The following is a 21384-nucleotide window of genomic DNA, read 5'->3' as shown; positions in this document are numbered from 1 at the left end:
TTATCGATTTGTTAATTGAGCTCTGTATTGATCTACCCGACCTGGATTGTCTATTTTGCTGTGCTTTGTTTGAGAAAGAAAAAAACATAAAACTTAATAAACTTTAAGTTGGAAAAAAACGTCTACATCAGAGGACACGTCACTGGACATGAGATATGTGGTGCTGTATTACCCTGTATGTTTTGTAGCTCTGTATATAGTTTTTTTCCAAGTATGTCTTTAACGGTAGGACTGGAGAGAAGGTGCTAGGTTAAGAAATTGGCATTGTTATGGGGGGGATGGGGCACTGCTTCAGTTTTCGCCTCAGGCAGCAGAAAGGCAAGGCGCACCCTTGTGTTAACCTGCACATAGTTAGTCCTGCTTTCAGCTGAAGCAGATATAAGTATATGCAGTCTAGGCAAGCTAATTGTACAGCGATAGTGCTGACAGTTTGCTACAGTGTATCAGTCTGCAGTACAGGCATTACAATATAGTTACATATGCCACCTATAGAGCGCCATAGTAAAAAAGAAAAAAAGAAAAGTATGTAAGCACACTTTTTGAGGTGGTCAGCTACATAGAAAAGGGCAGGTTACAAATAAATAAATAATACAGACATCTACCTGCCTTTGGCATCTGTTGGGCACATGGGGGGAGATTTATCAAAAATGGTTTAAAGAAAAACTGGCTTAGTTGCCCATAGCAACCAGATTCCACTTTACATTTTTCAAACGAGTTCTGAAAAATAAAAGGTGGAATCTGGTTGGTTGCTATGGGCAACTAAGCCAATTCTACTTTACACCAGTTTTGATAAATCTCCCCCCCATGGAGTTCACTTCTTGGTGTAAATGCTGAATGTACACAGAGAACCAGGGGTTAATATGAGCTTTGAAAATAAAATAAATGACTTTGGGAACATTGCCTCATCTTTTCAGTATGTGTTTTGCCTGCACACTATCTGTACAGCACTGCCGAATATGTTAGTACGAAATAAATAATGCTAAATAGATAATCGGATAGATTCTCTGCTTAACGCTATTCGTTTTACCCAATTTTTCATTATCTTTCACTGTTAATCAGTGATAGCTACAGAACATCGCAGTTAGATAACACAGGGGCACATCACGTGATGGGGGAACAGCCCCTGACAATACAAGCAGCGAGTTATAAAACCCTGCACACATCCTCAGTGTTGTCTCCACGTGAGGGCGGTGGGAGAAGACTCCAGGCCTTACTTTTAACTTGCTGATTGGGAAAGTTACACAAGCCTGCTCCACCCATATCCACCTCCTATATCAGCAGCTGAGCTCCTCCACAGACACATCCAGACATGGAGATGAGGAGAAGACTTCTGCTGGGGCTGCTCTCTGTACTGGGGATTGCAGTGCAAGCGTCTGATGTCTCCAGTCAGAATAAGTTGCCTTCATTCTGTCGCAGTTATGATTGTCCAAAGTACCAGCTGGTGAAACAATATGATGTAAGTATGGGGAAGGGGCTGTGGGTGTAGTGGGGCAGATTTCAAAATGTACTCCTTGTTCAGTACTGCAGCCATCATGTGTAAAGCCTCATTCACGTGTCTGTGGTCAAATCTGTGAGCAGGTGGTCAGTGATGCATCCGTAAAGTGATCCGTGTGCTTTTTTTTTTTTTTTTTTTTTTTTTTTTTTAAAGCATCTCTTCTTAATCTGTGAAATATGGATGCCACACTGTTGGCATCCGTGGTTTTCACGGACCTATAGACTGTGATGGATCCGTGAACATGGACAAAATAGATCATACATCTGTGCTTAACTCACGGACCTTGCTAAAACACTGATGTCTGAATACACACGTTAGGAATGTGAACGGGGACGAACACTGATGTGTGAATGAGGCTTAATGACTTATAGTTGTGAATTCACTTACACTTAGGGCTCATTCACATGACCGTATGTATCTTGCAGTCTGCAAAAAACAGATCTGCAAAAAATACGGATGATGTCTGTGTGTATTTTGCAGGAAGGACCAGCTGGCCCCTAATAGAACAATCCTATCATTGTCTGTAATGTGGACAATAATAGGACATGCTTTATTTTTTACGGAACGGACATGGAGTAACTTTTTTTTTTTTTTTTTTTTTAAATTATTATTATTTTTCCCTTTTGCAAAAAAACCCGGAATGGACAGAGAAATAAAATGCATTCGTGTGCATGACCCCTTAATGTTATAAAACAGGCATGCTCAACCTGTGTCCCTCCAGCTGTTGCAAAATACAACTCCCATAATTCCTGGACAGCCTATAGAAGGGCATGGTGGGAGTTGTAGTTTTAAAACACCTGGAGGGCTGCAGGTTGAGCATCCCTGTTATAAAACAACCAATTCTCTTTGCCGCTGTGTAGGAATGAGCGAACTTCTGTTCTCAAGTTTGGAGTACAAGGTTTTGGTTCAGGTTATCTAAGAATTCGTTATGGTCCGTGGTAGCAGAATCCATAGCGGAATTCTTAGATACACTGACCTTAAACAGTTCGCACAACACTACTGCTGTCCCATCCTAGTCTATGGAGCACATTTACTATACTATAGTGTTTGTCTGTTTTTAGTATAAAAAAAAATGTGTCTGTGGGGAAAAAAAGCGTCCATGCTTCACCTGTAAAACGGTATTTGGTCTGTGTGTCCATTTTTACCCTCTGTGTATTATCCTTAATCGATGGTCGCTGCTCAGCTGAAAATGGCAAAATTCGTTTCACCTAAAGTCACGCAAGACTTCGGTGAATTTAATTTGGTATTCATTTCTGCATCTTTTAAAGGATAACTGTCATATATTCATAAAAAAATCAATTTTGGCATATGTTACTGCTGCAGCAGCATTATGCATAAAGCAATCTTTAGTTTCCTCACTTACCACTGTTTTCCCCTTAGTTACGGCTGTTTGGAATCCTACATGATAGGGGTCTTCTCAAGATGGCTGCTCTACCAGTTCTGAGACCAAAACTACATTCCCTCAGGTCACATACAAACTTGCTGTAGCTTCCTGCCAGCCAATCAGATTGGATTACTGAGAGACACGCCTCCTCACTCTGAAGCCTAATGCAGGCATGCCGTGTGAAGGACCGCCCCTCTGTCTTCCGAGACAGAGGAGCCATAGCAACGGTCTTTTAAGGGAGCAGTGGAAAGGGACAGGAGATATTAATGAAAGCTTTAATTACAGATCTTTTGACAATCATTGACAGACTAACTCAGGCATATATGCCTAGCTCTAACAAACTGGCAAATAAAAAAAATAAAAAAATAGTTATCCTTTAAACTTCGGAATCCGAAGTCTGGTTTGATACCGAGGTACCAAATCTAACTTCGGATTCCGAAGTTAAAATGTTTTTAAAGATGCAGAAATGAATATCAAATTAATTCACTTAAGTCTTGCTTGACTTTGGAGCAAAAATTTTCACCCAAGGAGGCGATGCTGTAGGGAGACAAGTCTCTGTACAGCATTAAAACTAAGTGAATGGATCTATGGTCCGAAGCTATAAGCCTACTGGTCTCAGTTGTCCCCCCTTTTGCTGCTGCAGTATATGGCTAATTTACTATAAGACATGCACATTGTCATAAATTAAGTGCGCATATGGCGGTCTGTGTGCCTGCCTCCAGGTGAAAAAGTAGTAAACTTGCCTAGGCTGGACTTCTGGCCCTTCACATGCCACCACTCTGTCCCCATCCTGCCCATCTGTAGTACTTGGTAAAAAAAAGTCTGCATGATATAAAATATTGAAGAAAGGGATGGAAACAAGCTCTTAACAATCTCTGCCTCTAATGCCACCAAATGTAGGACAGCTATACTATAATCTGCCTGCAGATAAGTTGCTGGCTTTTTTAATATCTGAGTCATGCCTCAAGACCATCTAAAGGGTTGAACACTGAGTTAAAGGGGGTCTCTGAGTTTTTGTTTTTATTCTTTCAATGTTTCTAACTAGTCTCACAGGTTGAACATAACCCTGTTCACGGGAATATAGTAGAATATGGTAAATTAGAATAGACTTCACAGAAACACCATTTATTCTGAAACGTAACTTTTAATATGTCAATAATAAAAGCCAATAATCCCTTAAACAGAGAAAAAATATAAATCAGAAACCTAGATATGGAAATAATATTCCATTGGCCTATGTTTGCAGGATGGCAGACAAGTGTTTCATAGGCTTTAGGGGCAATGTCCCTGATTCTGGCCCTATTATTGTCGCCCTGCCTGCAAACGGAATAGAAGCCCCGATGGGGGCGATCTCGTGCCTCCTGATAACCCTAGCACGGGGAATTATTTCAACAATGTGAAATGGTGGCCCTATAGTTAGACCTAGACTAATGGACGTTCCAAAAAATAAAGTGCATATATAATGCCTCGGGTGGGGTAACAGGAAACCACCCAATAACATACAGTAAAAAAGGTAAGTGATGCAACAAATATCAGAGTCAGGTGTCTGAGACGGTCCTGACTGTCCCTACATGTTTCGCCTAGTTGATTTCAGGCTCTTCAGGGGACATAACATGTATAACAACACAACAGGGTGCCAGTCACCAGAGCAGAGAGAGGACAAGATATTACTTGTCTATTAGCCCAGTGGTCGTTATTATAAGGAACCACTGCTATATAGATTGCTGAAAAAAACTAAGATAAAAACATCCTACACAATATGATATACAAATGTGCGGATGTCCCTGGCCATATTATTGAAGAAAACCACAGAAATAAGATAATAATGCACTTAGTAAAGTAGATGCAAGCACTATATATGGACAAAGTCCTCACTCTAATATGATAATATCTGAGACACTTAGTCAATATATTTTGATCAAAACACATCTAAGCCCGCCTACCGAACGCCAAGGTGGTCTCAGGTCAGGCGGGTCCTACGCAACCTACCTAAGCCGTTGGGCTTCTATGTTTAGGAGCGCAGACGCCGCACATATGGTGTGCTGCTCCTAGTAACCTCCATGTGCATCAAGCAACCAATGGGAGGAGGAGGAAGCACAGCCATATGTACCACCTAATCAAGGTGCCCGGTAGGCGGGCTTAGATGTGTTTTGATCAAAATATGCTTGCATCTACTTTACTAAGTGCATTATTATCTTATTTATATAGATTGCTAGATGGCTTCTTCAGTAAAACCAGGGGTATACAGGTTCATAACCTAGATCAATAGTAATAGCCGTTATTCTAAAGAACCACTGCTATATCAATTGCTAAATAGCTTTTTTTTTTTTTTTTTTTTTGTGAAACCACAGATATACAGGTTCATTACATAGGATAATAATAGAATTGGGGCAACTCGTAGTATACCCTACTTATACCTCTTATATTGCAGGGCAAAGTAGCTGAATAGAGGGGGGGGGGGGGGAATTCAACTGAATAGTCAGGTAAAGATGATATCTACAGATGCTGTAGCAAACTAAATAATCAATCAACAATATCTCCCTAACATGATAAATAAGCTGGTAGAACCAGCAGTACTTGCGTGCCCATAAGATATAAGGCAGCGCCCCTTAGATGTCCACATAAAGGGAGTGGCAGTCAGCGCACAGATGAAGACACATGCCAGGCGGCCAGGAATATCCAAGATGTGAGACAGCACTTTGCATTTGGCGCTTATGCTATTTAAACCTTACTTCCGGGTAACGTAGATGCGCACCCGACTCCGTTCCCGATCACGTGATCTCATCAGCCGGCTGACTTAGTTGGTCACGTGCCTCAACTCCCAATCACGTGACCAGGCCGGCTGGCTGAGTAAGCCAATCAATCCAACTGCAGTGAAGTATAGTACATTCACCATATAGTCCATTTATGGACCAGGTGACCACAAATGATTACTGATTTGTGTGTATATATATATATATACGGTGTTGGACCCCCTACGTGGCATTGATTTAACAAGGTGCTGATAGCATTCTTTAGAAATGTTGGCCCATATTGATAGGATAGCATCTTGCAGTTGATGGAGATTTTCAGGGATACACATCCAGGGCACGAAGCTCCCGTTCCACCACATCCCAAAGATGCTCTATTGGGTTGAGATCTAGTGACTGTGGGGGCCAGTTTAGTACAGTGAACTCATTCTCATGTTGATGAAACCATTTTTCCAGTTTTCAACAGTCCAATTTTGGTGAGCTTGTGCAAATTGTAGCCTCTTTTTTTCCTACTTGTAGTGGAGATGAGTGGTACCCGGTGGGGTCTTCTGCTGTTGTAGCCCATCCGCCTCAAGGTTGTGCGTGTTGTGGCTTCACAAATGCTTTGCTGCCTACCTCGGTTGTAATAAGGCAGCGGCCTCCTTGCTTCAAGTCACGGTAACCACGCCCCCTTCCCTGCCCCTTCACTGTGACTGACAGCTGGCTGTTCGGCAAAGGCAGCCGAACTCTCATGCATAAGCGCTGTCAGTCGGAGGGAAGGGGGCATGGTTACCGTGATTTAAAGGGCTTCTGTCACCCCACTAAAGGTGTGTGTGTGTGTGTGTGTGTGTGTGTGTGTGTGTGTTTACTTATAGTGCGATATATGAGAATATAATGGTGTTACTTTCATTCGGCCGTTTCTTATAAAAACGAAGTTTTATAATATGCAAATCAGGTCTCTACCAGCAAGTAGGGCGTCTACTTGCTGGTAGCCTCCGCAAAAAACCGCCCCCTCGTCGTGTTGATTGACAGGGCCAGCCGCGATCTCCTTCTCCGGCCGGCCCTGTCAGCATTTTAAAAATAGCGCGCCTCTGTTCTTTCGGCGCAGGCGCTCTGAGATGAGGAGGCTCGTCTGCTCAACTCCCTCAGTGCGCCTGCGCCGATGACGTCTTCTCTTTCGGTGATGTCATCGGCGCAGGCGCACTGAGGGCCTGCGCCGAATGAACAGGGGCGCGCGATTTTTAAAATGCTGACAGGGCCGGCCGGAGGAGGAGATCGCGGCTGGCCCTGTCAATCAACACGACGAGGGGGCGGTTTTTTGCGGTGGCTACCAGCAAGTAGACGCCCTACTTGCTGGTAGAGACCTGATTTGCATATTATAAAACTTTGTTTTTATAAGAAACGGCCGAATGAAAGTAACACCATTATATTCTCATATATTGCACTATAAGTAATGTAACTAGCCCAAAAAAAAATAATAATGACTTTAGTGGGGTGACAGAAGCCCTTTAAAGCAAGGAGGCCGCAGCCCCCTTGACTTTAAGCATGTGTGGAGAAGTGCGCTGGGCAGGGGATAAAACTTTTTCAGTACTTTTGCTGCATCTGCCTTCAGGAAGAAAGACATCACCAGAAACGCACTGCTGGCGGCTTGGAATGGTTTTGGGAGGCGACAGGTTTCCTTTAACCCCTTCAGCTGCACAGACTCAGAGCTGAAGTGTTTACTGTGTAGCTGCAGGCATTGAGGAGACAAATGCTGGGCACAGGAGCTGAAGAGAAGTTGTGCCGAGCATTGCAGGTAGGGGGAAGATCCTGTGTGTATTAGCAGTGTCATTGTACAGCTGGGACTTGTAGTCCTGCACACACAACATGCTGCTGAGTCTCCCAGCAGGCAGACATGTCACTCAGGGCAGTACTTGTATTCACTCCCTGAGCAGTGCAGAGGGAGGGGCAGAGGTTGTTTTTGCAAGTAAACAAAGGTCCTGAAGATAACCAGGGAAATGAGGAAATAGTTGTTTTTTGCCTAAAACTTGCTAAGTTCTATATCGCTGACCATCAGATTTACAGTGCTATATTTTTAATTTTTTTTTCAATAACTCGGACAACTCCTTTTAAGGCTACTTTCACACTAGTGTTTCTATTTTCTGGTATTGAGATCTGTCTGAAGGTCTCAATACAGGAAAAACACTTCTGTTTTGTCCCCATTCATTGTCAATGGGGACAAAACGTAACTGAACAGAATTCTCTAAAATGCATTCCGTTCCGTTTGGTTGCACTCTCATACCGGAGAGTAAACCACAGCAAGCAGCGGTTTTCTTTCCATCATGGGATGTGGAGCAAGACAGATCTGTCATGACCCACAATGCAAGTCAATGGAGACTGATCCGTTTTCTCTGACGCAATAGAAAACTGATCCATCCTCCATTAACTTTCAATGGAATTCATGACTGATCCGTCTTGGGTATGTTAAAGATAATACAACCGGATCAGTTCATAACGGATGCAGACAGTTGTATTATTAGTAAGGCTCCATTCAAACGTCCATGTTTGTTTTGCGAATCTGTAAAACACTGACATCGGCAATGTGCGTTCCGCATTTTGCGGACCGCACATCGCCGGCACTTAATAGAAAATGCATATTCTTGTCCGAAATAGGACATGTTCTGTTATTTTTTTTCGGGAAAAGAATTGCGGACCCGGAAGTGCGGATCCGCAATTCCGGATCCGGGCAGCACATCGTGCTGCCCCTTAGAAATGAATGGGTCTGCAATTCCGTTCCGCAAAATGCGGAACGAAATTGCGGACGTGTGAATGGACCCTAAAGCCTCATGCACACAACAGTATTTTTTCATGGTCCGCAAAACGGGTTTTCCGTGTGTCTTCCGTGATTTTTGGAGAATCACCAGACACATGAAGGAAAGTTTACAAAAAAAGTCGTTTTGGTGTCCGCCTGGCCGTGTGGAGCCAAACGGATCCATCTTGACTTACAATGCAAGTCAATGGGGACGGATCCGTTTGACGTTGACACAATATGGTGCAATTGCAAACAGATCCGTCCCCAATTGACTTTCAATGTAAAGTCAGGAGTCCCTATCGGCATTTTCTCCAATCCGATGGTATATCTTTAACTTGAAGCATCCCCATCACCATGGGAATGCCTCTGTTAGAATATACCATCGGATTTGAGTTACATCGTGAAGACTCAGATCTGGCAGTATATTCTAACAGAGGCGTTCCCATAGTGATGGGGACGCTTCTAGTTAGAATATACTACGAACTGTGTACATGACTGCCCCCTGCTGCCTGGCTGCACCCGATCTCTTACAGGGGGCTGTGATCTGCACAATTAACCCCTCAAGTGCCACACCTGAGGGGTTAATTGTGCAGATCACAGCCCCCTGTAAGAGATCAGGTGCTGCCAGGCAGCAGGGGGCAGACACCCCTCCCTCCCCAGTTTTTAATTCAGTAGAAAACTGATCTGTCCCCCATTGACTTTCAATGGTGTTCAAGACAGATCCGTTTTGGCTATGTTAAAGATAATACAAACAGATCCGTTCTGAATGGATGCATGCGTTTGTATTATCTGAATGGATTTGTCTGTGCAGATCCATGACTGATCCGCACCAAACGCGAGTGTGAAAGTAGTCTAAGATATGGAAGGTGGTCTCATCTCTGGAAACTACTGAATGAAGGAGTGGCTCCTCTCTTACATTTCTGGGTTGCCTGTCCTGGGAGGTGGACCCTCTACCCCGGTGCTGACTTTGGAACATCAAATTGCTGGTAAATATCATTTTTGCAGCAAAAATCCATGTTTATTAAAATATCAGCATTTATGCTGCATTTCCTTTGATCAAGGAAATGCATGAATGTAACTTAAAGGGGTTGTCTCACTTCAGTAAGTGGAATTTATCATGTAGAGAAAGTTAATACAAGCCACTTACTAATGTATTGTTGTAATCCATATTGCTTCCTTTGCTGTCTAAATTTTTTTTTCCGTCACATTATACACTGCTTGCTTCCATGGTTACAGACCACCCTGCAATCCATCAGTGGTGGTCGTGCTTGCACACAATGGGAAAAAGCATCAACCTCTCTGGTGGCTGGGACCATAGGCTAGTGCTTTTTCCTATAGTGTGCAAGCATGACCACCACTGATGGATTGCAGGGTGGTTGTAACCATGGAAATGAGCAGTGTATAATGTGAAGGAAAAAATAATCCAGACAGCAAAGGAGACAATATGGACAATCGCAATACATTAGTAAGTTGCTTGTATTCACTTTCTCTACATGATAGATGCCACTTACTGAAGTGAGACTACCTCTTTAAGGCTACTTTCACACTTGCGTTCGGAGCGGATCCGTCTGGTGTCTGCACAGACAGATCCGCTCCTATAATGCAGACGATGGGATCCGTTAAGAACGGATCCGTCTGCATTATAGTTTAGAAAAAATTAAGTGTGAAAGTTGCTCAGACGGATCCGTCCAGACTTTACATTGAAAGTCAATGGGGGACGGATCCGTTTGAAAATTGAGCCATATTGTGTCATCTTCAAACGGATCTGTCCCCATTGACTTGCATTGTAAGTCTGGACGAATCCGTTTGCCTCCGCGCGGCCAGGCGGACATCCGACCGCTGCAAGCTGAGTGGAGGACAAACGGTGCCAGACTGATGCACTCTGAGCGGATCCGCATCCACTCAGAATGCATTGGGGCCGTACAGATGCGTTCGGGGCCGCTTGTGAGAGCCTTCTAACAGAACTCGCAAGCGGAGCCCTGGACGGTAGTGTTAAAGTAGTCTAAGTCTGCTGTGTTTTCCCTTGCTCATATGTTACAAAAAAAAACAAACAAACAAAAAAAAACACCCAGTTTTTGTCACAGCCATGGTGTGGCAGCAACCAAAGGGTACGGCCACATAGTCAGGTTTCTTATGGCGGTTTTGGAAAAGCAAAAACCAGGAGTGAATTAAAGTATCCTTTACACTTTCTCTTTAAAGGAGTTGTCCGGGTTCATGGCTGAATCCCCCTTCTCCTAGGCAGCCCCTCTGAGTGGAGCATCGGAGCATTTCGTGCTCTGATATTCTCCTCTGCCCTGAGGACAAGAGCAGTGCTAAAGCCCGCCCATTAGTGTCAGTGACATCAGGCTCACTGCTAGGCTGAAGCCTCCTCCTAGCATTCCCATAGTGAGACCCGGTACATGACTGGATCTGCTGAAAAAGCCTTTGCCCTGCGCTGATGCTCGACTCAGAGGGGCCTGGGTCAAGAAATGGTTAGGCTACTTTCACACCTGCGTTCAGGTGTCCGCTCGTGAGCTCCGTTTGAAGGGGCTCACAAGCGGCCCTGAACGCAGCCGTCTGGCCCTAATGCATTCTCAGTGGAGGCGGATCCACTGAGAATGCATCCGTCTGCCAGCGCTCAGCCTCCGCTCACTGAGCGGACACCTGAACGCTGCTTGCAGCGTTCGGGTGTCCGCCTGGCCGTGCGGAGGCGAGCGGATCCATTCCGACTTACAATGTAAGTCAATGGGGACGGATCCGCTTGAAGATGACACCATATGGCTCAATCTTCAAGCGGATCCGTCCCCCATTGACTTTCAATGTAAAGTCTGAACGGATCCGCTCAGGCTACTTTCACACTTAGAACATTTTTCTAAGTTATAATGCAGACGGATCTGTTCTGAACGGAGCCACCGTCTGCATTAATATGAGCGGATCCGTTCAGAACGGATCCGATCGAACGCTAGTGTGAAAGTAGCCTAATGTATGGGTTCAGCTCTGAACTCGGACAACACCTTTTAATGATCCACACTGGATTCCAAAACTGTATCCAGAAACCTAACTGTTGTGCTACCCTGAAGAAAAAAGGGGAGATTTATCAAAACTGGTGTAAAGGAAAACTGGCTTAGTTGCCCATAACCAGATTCCGCTTTTCATTTTTCAGAGCTCCTTTGGAAAATTAAAGGTGGAATCTGATTGTACACCAATTTTATAAATCTTCTCCAATCTTTCCGGAGCTGCAAACCAATGAAAACCACAGGAGCTGGGAGAGGGAGATGTTGCGTTGTTTCACCCTTTAAATTAAAATGTAATATACTTAAGTTAAGACTGCTGAGCATGCTGTAGTTCAAAGCATGATGTATAATATCTAAAGTCACACTTCAAATGAATCAGACATGTGCTGTGTATGTTCACACCAGTGGCTTTCCACTGACCATGGGTCTATCAAAAGTAATGGGGTCATGGGCCACTGATCACAACATGGACCAAACGCTCCCATAAGTCTGGGTCTGTGAAAAACTACTGCCAGTGGTGTTACAGACCATTGGTATTAGATGCTCTGGGAAATGTTTAGTTGAGTAGTGCCCGTGGAATATGGCTGCAACCTGACCTGGACCAAACATGGATTTTCCATGGATCTTGAACTGACACTGACCGGTGTGAGAAACTAAAGTCCAAACTCTCCACTAATGTGTCAAAACTGGTTGAAATGGTATTGCAGCATAAAATGTAAGTGAAATCACTTAATAGGAAAATGAGTCTTAGGCCTCCTGCACACGACCGTTGTGGTTCAATTCTGTGCATTGGGGACCGCAATTTTTGGTCCCAAATGCACGGGCAACGTTCGGCGGCCGGGACGGATCCAGATCCATTCCGTAATCTGTCCGTTCCAAGAAAAAAAAGATATATTTATATATTTTTCTTCTTCCAGAGACAAGCTATTATTTCTAATGGCACCACTCTTGCATTTGAGGTAGTGGGAACCTGGAGAAAAATTTCCTAAGGCCTCATGCACACGACAGTTTTTTTTCACGGCCCGCAAAAACGGGGTCCGTGGGTCCGTGATCCGTGACCGTTTTTCCGTCCGTGGGTCTTCCTTGATTTTTTTTTGGAGGATCCACGGACATGAAAAAAAAGTCATTCTGGTGTCCGCCTGGCCGTGCGGAGCCAAACGGATCCGTCCTGAATTACAATGCAAGTCAATGGGGACGGATCCGTTTGATGTTGACACAATATGGTGCCATTTCAAACGGATCCGTCCCCATTGACTTTCAATGTAAAGTCTGGAGTTCTGTTATACCATCGGATTGGAGTTTTCTCCAATCCGATGGTATATTTTAACTTGTAGCGTCCCCATCACCATGGGAACGCCTCTGTTAGAATATACTGTCGGATATGAGCTACATCGTGAAACTCATTTCCGACAGTATATTCTAACAGAGGCGTTCCCATGGTGATGGAGACGCTTCAGGTTAGAATATACAAAAAAACTGTGTACATGACTGCCCCCTGCTGCCTGGCAGGTGCTGCCAGGCAGCAGGGGGCAGACCCCCCCCCCCCCCCCCCTGTTTTTAACTCATTGGTGGCCAGTGGGCCCCCCCTCCCCTGTTGTTAACTCGTTGGTGGCCAGTGTGCGCACCCCCCTCCCTCCCTCCCTCTATTGTAATAATAGCATTGGGGCCAGTGTGCGCGCCCCCCCAACCCCCCCCCTCCCTCCCTCTATTGTAATAATAGCATTGGGGCCAGTGTGCGCCAACCCCAACCCCCCCCCCCCGATCAACGGTGGCAGCGGAGTAGAAGATTCATACTTACCTGGCTGCTGGCTGCTGCGATCTGTGTCCGGCCGGGAGCTCCTCCTACTGGTAAGTGACAGGTCTGTGCGGCGCATTGCTGTCACTTACCAGTAGGAGGAGCTCCCGGCCGGACGCAGACATCGCAGCAGCCAGCAGCCAGGTAAGTATGAAAATCTTCTACTCCGCTGCCACGCACACTGGCCCCAATGTATTAAAACAATAGAGGGAGGGAGGGGGGGTGGTTGGGGGTGCGCGCGCACACTGGCCCCAATGTATTAAAACAATAGAGGGAGGGAGGGGGGTGCGCACACTGGCCACCAACGAGTTAACAGGGGAGGGGGGGGGGGCCGCACAATGAAATTCAAACTGGGGAGGGGGGGGGTCTGCCCCCTGCTGCCTGGCAGCCCTGATCTCTTACAGGGGGATATGATGGTACAATTAACCCCTTCAGGTGCCGCACCTGATGGGGTTAATTGTACTATCATATCCCCCTGTAAGAGATCGGGTGCTGCCAGGCAGCAGGGGGCAGTCTTGTACACAGTTTGTAGTGTATTCTAACTAGAAGCGTCCCATCACCATGGGAACGCCTCTGTGTTAGAATATACTGTCGGATCTGAGTTTTCACGAAGTGAAAACTCAGCTCTGAAAAAGCTTTTATGCAGACGGATCTTCGGATCCGTCTGTATGAAACTAAAACCTACGGCCACGGATCACGGACACGGATGCCAATCTTGTGTGCATCCGTGTTCTTTCACGGACCCATTGACTTGAATGGGCCCGTGAACCGTTGGCCGTGAAAAAAATAGGACAGGTCATATTTTTTTCACGGCCAGGAAACACGGCTCACGGATGCGGCTGCCAAACGGTGCATTTTCCGATTTTTCCACGGACCCATTGAAAGTCAATGGGTCCGTGAAAAAAAACGGAAAACGGCACAACGGCCACGGATGCACACAACGTTCGTGTGCAGGAGGCCTTATGCAGGAGAAAAAAATAAATCTACCACTTTCATGGGTCTTATTTTTATGACTTTCACTTTGCCATAAGAATAGGGGATTCTTTAGGGCTGTACAGTTATACCACAAGTACATCGTTTTTCTTGTGATTTTAATAGTGAGAATTTTTATTTTTAAGGCCCCCACAAGGATCTAATAAACTGTAATAGTCAGATTGCCATTTCTATTCAGCAATTAAAGCCCTTGAATATAGTGAATGTTCTATCTAGCAATATAGTGCTGCCACCTGCAGGCCTACATTAGAATATACCTGTGTAAGGCTTGGTAGTTTCCATAAGAGCTCAAGCACACAAACAAATCTCTTTCCATGTCTGCCCCGGGTTCTGGGGATCAGTCTGCTTGTTGGTCTGAGAGATGTGGCTGACTTTTTTTTTTTTTTTTTTTTTTTTTTGACCGATCTTGGTCATATGAATCTGGCCCAACGCTGTAGCAAGCAATCCACAGTAATGTAAAAAGCTCCTAAGGGTGAGTTAGGTGGACACATAGGAGGAGACATCAAATTGGTGCAACGAACAACTGGCTTAGTTTCCCATAGCAACCCATCAGACCCCACCTTTTTATTTTTTCACTGCTCCTTTGTAAAATAAAAAAGAGGAATCTGGTTGGTTGCTATGGGCAACTAAGCCAGTTCTACTTTACACCAGTTTAATAAATGACCCCAATAGTATCACAGACTTGTTCAGTAGTGGGAGTCTTTTGGTTGACTCCCACATACTGTCGCCCCCTATCTTGTGCTGTTTCTATCCTCCCCTTTTGTATGCGCCCCCCCCTTTCAGTGTTCCAGTGGTGCTTACCTGCATCCTGGTTGGACACCTGTGTTGCGGCACGAGCAGGTTCCAGCTGGTTTGGTATCTGGGCAGATTTCATAGATGCTGTTGATTGGTCCTTTCTATCCATTGGTGGGAAGTGGCCTTATAAATTCTAAGGATTTATTGTGGTCAGAATTTTAATTGGGCTGAGAAGAAAGGAGATCTGCACCCATGCGCCGTTCACTTCCTGTATTCTGGCTGGGGGTGGGCTTCATCTTGATTGAAGTATTCTCCCGGCCGGGCCACGTGCTGGACTGAACGCGCATGTGCCATGGGGACTTATTCCTGGCCAGTATAGTACAGAGCCGACGTTTGCGGCTCTGTACTATAATGGCCATGAAGAAGTCACCATTGCGCATACGCGGCAGCGCGCTGCGTTCAGGACAGCGAGCGGCCTGGCCGGGAGAAAAGAGGTCTTCTGCATGAGCGTGGCCACCGGGATTCTGGAGAAGAGCGGTGGCCGTAACCAGGGGAGACCAAATGACAACAGTGAGGTAAGTGGGGATGAATTTTATCCTAAATGGTGGGAGTTTGTTAATCAAATATTTACAGAAATGATCACTGTCAAATCATTAACAGATTTAACAGAGATCATTATGATGGGTTAACCCCTTTACCATTTCCGCCCAAAGCGATGTATGAACCTACTCATTTCCTCCTGCTCTATAACATGCTTCTTGTAGCTTGGATACAATGTTATGTGCTCAAAAAGTCGCGCACACACTTCAAATTGGTACCACTGAAAAGAACAGATTGTCCTGCAAAAAAAATTAGCCCTCACACAGCCCTGTACACATAACTACCAAAAAGTTGTAGGGGTCAGAATATGGTTATTTATTAGTTTTGTATTAAAACGCAAGAAAAATAAGTGTGGTAACGCTGTAACCGCACAGACCTAGAGAATATAGATAACTAATCAATTTTACCGCATAGTGTACAATATAAATAAATACAAACTTTATCAGAATTGCGCTTTTTCCCAATTCTACCCCTTTTGGAAATATATATAATTTTTTTTTTCCCCCCCCACTTCCTACTATATGGTATGCAATTGTAAATGGTGCCATAACTTGTCCTGCAAAAAATAAGCCCTCATAAGGCTGTGCATGGAAAAAGTTAGGACTATGGGAAGGCTGGGAGTTAAAAATCATGAAGTGTTTAAGACTGTAAATCCCTTATAAACCAGCAGCAGCCTGTCAGTTACTCTGCTTTTGCCTGTCTCCAGCAATACCTCCACCTTCCTACTCTATAGACTTCTATGTAATTTGATTGTTCAGTGAGCAGGCAGCCCATCTTTCCTGAAGATGGATTTGACCAGTGAATCCAGCGTTTACGAGGGAGGAGCAGGAGAGGAGTTTGACAAGAATCTTTCTGATATGGCAAAGGCTTGTATTTGTCTGTACCATCATTCATGGAAAAGTTATTTTTGTTTTTCTCATTGAACTCTTACATTTTCAGGACTTTGAACTTCGTCAGTATGAAGAAAGTCGTTGGGTGACAACTTCACTAAAGCAGGACATATTTGGCATGGGGATTATGATCAGCTTCAACCGTCTGTTTAAGTATATCTCTGGGAACAATGCTGAAGGTATGTTGTCCTCTTATATAAGGCTCTGCTCACATCCGTATTGTGGGCTTCTGTTTCTTACATCGCTATTCTTGACATCTACAGATACAATTGTAAGCAAATGGTGACAGGTCTGACATGGAGTTGCGCCAAACGGTAATGGCCGAAGGCCATTAAAGGATTCCAAGAAAACGATGGGGCATCCTAGTCTCTAGAACAAAACTATGCCATTGTTTTCTTCCTGAGGCAATTTGGTGTCATTTAATTTTATATAATGAGCAAAAATAAATAAAAAGCAGAACTGTAAAGAAAACCCCTTGTTCTGCAAGTCAACTACTGGACAGCAATAGGCACATAATGTTCCTCCCTCATACAAGAGGTACTGATATTTTATCTGTCCAGTGAAGGTTTTTGGAGGCTGTGTCGACAACATGGTGTTACACATGCTCTATTATCCAGTATCGGTAAAATGTCTCACTTTTCCGTCTGTTTCTTTTTTAATTTTTTTTATTAGGGCTGAAGATCAACATGACAGTACCCGTGATAACATATGTACCATTAAAACAACCACCTGCTGATAATTCCACAATGTCCTTCTTTGTGCCACATGCTGTGGAGAATCCTCCAAAACCTACAAACCCTGAAGTTTTCCTGGATACATATCCTGCAGCTTCTGTATATGTCAAGTAAGTCACTACCGGTTCAGGTCATCGTTCATTTGCTCTGTTATATCAAGTAATATTTGGGGGAAAGTCACATGACATGCGAATATCCTGATTGTGCTTAAAAAGACAAAAAACAAGCCATTTCTTATGATCGCACATCAAGCAACTGACTGTGGTGGGTGTAAAAATCATGTGAATGATAACTTTTTGTCCATTTTTATTATATATATATATATATATATATATATATATATATATATATATATATATTTATTTTCTCCTTAATCACTTTTTTCAATTGGTCTTTGTGACAACCCTTTATTTAACAATGGAGCCATTAACTGTTTGTCTAGCTGTATGACTGGTACTTTCACTTTAATAACCCATATTAGAGATGGCCTTGCGGTTCGCCCGGTGGTCGTTTTGCGGCGAACTTTGCACGTTCGCGATTCGCCAACGATGCGAACATATGGCGATGTCCGCCAGCGTCATTCTTTTGCATTGCACTGAACTTTGACACATCCATCAGGTGGGACAGGACAGCCAATTGAGATGTTTCAACACATGATTACAACCTCACCCTATCAAAGAACCCAATCTGGCAGCCATCTTACATTCTGTGATTTGCCAGTGTAGGGAGAGGTTGCTTTGTGGAGCAGGGACAGACTGTTAGGGACCCCAAACGTTAGCTAATAGTGCCACAAAAGTCCTTTTAAGGGCTGGTATGGGTGTGATATACTTTCTAACATAGAAAGTATATAGTGCATTTGTATTGTGCAGCAGTTGTGTGTGGTTCTTCTGCGATACCGCAGCTATATAGAGGGACAAGCGCTATTGGAATAACTATTTGCAACGGGTGTGATATACCTGCTTCCACAAAATACTGCTCTTCTCTAGGGACAGGCACAGGGCCATTTTGAAGAGGCAGGCCTTTCTGTAGGGGTCAGGCAGGTGCACCAGGCTGGAGCCTAAGTGGGAAGTTGGAGAAGGCGCGTGTGATTACTTCACAGGACGCACCAGAGTTGGTTGAGTGGCTCCCTCAATCTTCCACTTCTGCACCCTCCTCACTCTCTGCTGTGTGCACCCCTGTATTATACTAGGATTCCATTCCCCCCCCCCTCCCCCCCCCCCCCCCCAGGATATGACTGTATAATAGGCGCAGACACTCAAGAACAGGGCTTCATATGACTGCTGCAGTGTAACGGAGAGGTGCCTCTCAATTTACTTCTGTGGGGAAATAGGAACCATGGTATGCCCTGCATCTATTGGACTCTTGAGTCCTGTGGATATACCATGAACATCTTGTCTACAGTCCTATGTAACACCCCAGATAATATAGTAGATTGCTAGCATCAGGACGTTACAAGGGGTGGGCACTATGGCTGGAAGTATGCTCTATCCTTTCTGCAGAAGGCACGGAAGGGAACCATGGATGCGGCAGCACACTGTGTTCTTCCGCATAATTTCGGCCCTATTGAAATGAATTGGTCCACAGAATTGCGGAATGGGTGCGGACCCGTACATACAGCTGTCTGAATGGGACCTAACACTGCTGCTCATGTGTTAGCAGATTTCTGTTTCAATGGAAGAAGAGGTGTCCAGAGCAAGGATATAGCAATGACCATTTGAAGAACTAAGTCTATAATTGTACAGATTAAACTCGAAAAATTTGAATATCGGGCAAAAGTACATTTAGTTCAGTAATGCAATTTAAAAGGAGTTGCATTAATGCAGCTTAAAGTTAGAATTTTGTGAAAAGGCTCAATATTCTAGGCTCAGTGTCACTCTAGTCAACTAATTAATCGATACCCCCTGAGCAAAGGGTACCTCAAAATTTGAGACTTTATGGCTTACTGCCTATGAAACCCCAATCATCCAAATAAAGGCTTGAAATATCTCGCTTTGCCTGTAATAAGTCTCATATGTTAGTTTCACTTTTTAAGTTGCTTTACTGAAATAAATGAACTTTGCACGATATTAAAATTTTTAGTTTCACCTGTATACCATATATATCTCCTCTGCTGGATGTCAATGTGAATGAACTTTCTATTCTTTTCAGGTCTTTTGGAGGATATGCCCTAAACAAAGCATATAGTGATCAAGCTAAAGCTCTAGCAGAGAACCTGAAGCTCCTTGGTCTGCAGTTTGATGATGCATACTTCATACGTGTTGGCTACAATTCTCCTTTTGAACTTTCCGACCGCCACAATGAAGTGTGGTACATGGCAAAGTAAACTTCTTCTCTCAGCATTGGGGACTTTATCATTCCTCTGATGCTCAGCCCTGAATGTAGTCCCCATATCTTGTAATATTTGACCAGGACATGTGACAAATGGCTCTTGTTAAATTTTCCACATTGCCTTGTATGTTATCATGGATGTGCTGTTTTTGTAGCATTAAAATATTTGTCTAGTATGGCTTTTTCCTTGTCTTATATACCTCACAATTTACTTTCTATATACATTATTAACCCCTTCAACCACTGTGACGTACGTCAAAGTGGTAGACTGAATGTATGGAGTGGGCTGTGGAATACAGCAGGCACCCAGCGGCAATGACTGGTAACAGTGATTTTTTTTTTCCCCCCCCCCCTACTACAATCGACAAGGATTGCGGCACCTGTGATGCAGTTCCCTCTGCCTTCTCATATGAGCTCCCTCAGTGAAATCTTGGGACTCTGGTTACCATATCAGTCTGGACGCTGCTCAGGCCTTCCATGGTAAGTTCCCTGCTGCTCTGTGCACAAGGCATAGCGCAGTAGGGACAGTGTAGAAATCCTATTCACCCTAATAGTTCTCTAGGGTTAATGGGACAAAAGATACCAAGTTCTAGCCTCTCTAATAGTTACTAAGTTAAAAAAAAAATTACCCCTTTTCCAAGTTTTGCATGTAAAAATGTATACTATAGAGTATTGCCAAGTAAGAAAATGGCTTAACGATCAAAATATTTTAAATTCCTGTGCAGTGAACATGTTACAGGAAAGAAAAAAATAAAAAAAGAGAGAATACCAGTAATCAGTCATACATACCACAACAATGGTGCCAATAAAAACTACAGCTCGCCCCACAAGAAACAAGCCCTCTTGTGGATGGAAGTATAAAAAAAATAAAAATATGGCTTAGAAAATGTTGATGCCAAGAAAATGTGTATTTAATTTTCCAAAGGTTTTTATTCTTAAGAGTAATAAAGCAAAAAAATACAAGTTTGGTATTACTGGATTTGTATTGAGCCACAGAATATGGACGTCTTGTTTAATTTTTAGCACACAGTAAACATCGTGATGTCAAAACACCAAAAACCTCAACGGAATTGTTTTTTTTTTTTTATCCTTCAATTTAACCCGACAGGTTCTTCTTCCCTGCCCCCCTTGTTTTCCAACAGACATTTGTAAATTAATAGTATAAAAAAAATAATAATCTGTGGTAGGGGGTAGACTAATTGTAGTAGCTTAATGTGCCAAACGGCATATTTGCCTGGGGTGATCGAATGTATCTCCCTGCTTTAAGTTAAGGTGCTGGAAGGAGACAAAGATGGGGTGTTCCTGGTTTCCAGAGAGGTTAGAACCTTCCAAAAGTGGCCCGGGGGGGGGGGGGGGGGGGTTCCTGTGGGTAGTGAATGCTAGGAATTTGCCTATGGTGGCCACTGTTGATAACTGAAGGTGGCTACAACGGGTACCTGAGCATTAGAAATGAAGCAATGGACGATTATCTTGCTTGACAAAGTACATTTTCTTTTGCATCTGTGGCCATTCAGATGTGCCTCCATCTATCAGTGGAAGAAATGACACAAATGTCATGGACCTTCATTTAATAATTGATAACCTTGCTAGAATGCCCACTTTTCCACCGCCTTCTCGGGAAGAGCAGCATTAAATGACAAAGAATGTGACAAGAATTACGGGACAAAGGGAATGACACATTCTCCCCCCCCCCCCACCTGTACAGTGGGAGGAATATGTGAAAAAAATTAATCATTGTCTTTATTAGTACATGTTAACCTCTTCCCAAATGTTCAACGTTCATTTACGTTGGCAGTCAGGGATTTAAAAATGGTGCTCACCAACAGAGCGGATGCCATAGCCACTGCGTGCCTGCTGTTTTAAATAGCAGACACCCGGGTCTAATGTATGACATCAACAGTAATGTTGATCGCACAT

General features: G+C 44.0%; 1 protein-coding gene across 1 annotated transcript; it reads left to right on the top strand.

Annotated features, from left to right (window-relative positions):
- Positions 1-1166: 1166 nt before the first annotated feature.
- On the top strand, positions 1167-19643 carry LOC122934603 (heme-binding protein 2-like). Its single transcript, XM_044290190.1, has 4 exons — positions 1167-1456; positions 16455-16584; positions 17078-17249; positions 19288-19643. The coding sequence occupies exons 1-4, from the start codon at positions 1310-1312 to the stop codon at positions 19460-19462; spliced, it is 624 nt and encodes a 207-aa protein (XP_044146125.1). The 5' UTR covers positions 1167-1309; the 3' UTR covers positions 19463-19643.
- Positions 19644-21384: the final 1741 nt, after the last annotated feature.

This window comes from Bufo gargarizans, chromosome 4 (genome assembly GCF_014858855.1).
Source record: "Bufo gargarizans isolate SCDJY-AF-19 chromosome 4, ASM1485885v1, whole genome shotgun sequence".
In the NCBI taxonomy this organism is placed as follows: Eukaryota; Metazoa; Chordata; class Amphibia; order Anura; family Bufonidae; genus Bufo; species Bufo gargarizans.
This window is presented reverse-complemented; position numbering and strand designations above follow the sequence as displayed.

Excerpts from the sequence above, each read along its gene's own strand:
- LOC122934603 (XM_044290190.1), top strand. The coding sequence starts at position 1,310 with ATGGAGATGAGGAGAAGACTTCTGCTGGGGCTGCTCTCTGTACTGGGG. Across the intron at positions 1,457-16,454 it reads AGCTGGTGAAACAATATGAT|GACTTTGAACTTCGTCAGTA; the intron begins GTAAGTATGGGG and ends TTACATTTTCAG. Across the intron at positions 17,250-19,287 it reads GCAGCTTCTGTATATGTCAA|GTCTTTTGGAGGATATGCCC; the intron begins GTAAGTCACTAC and ends TATTCTTTTCAG.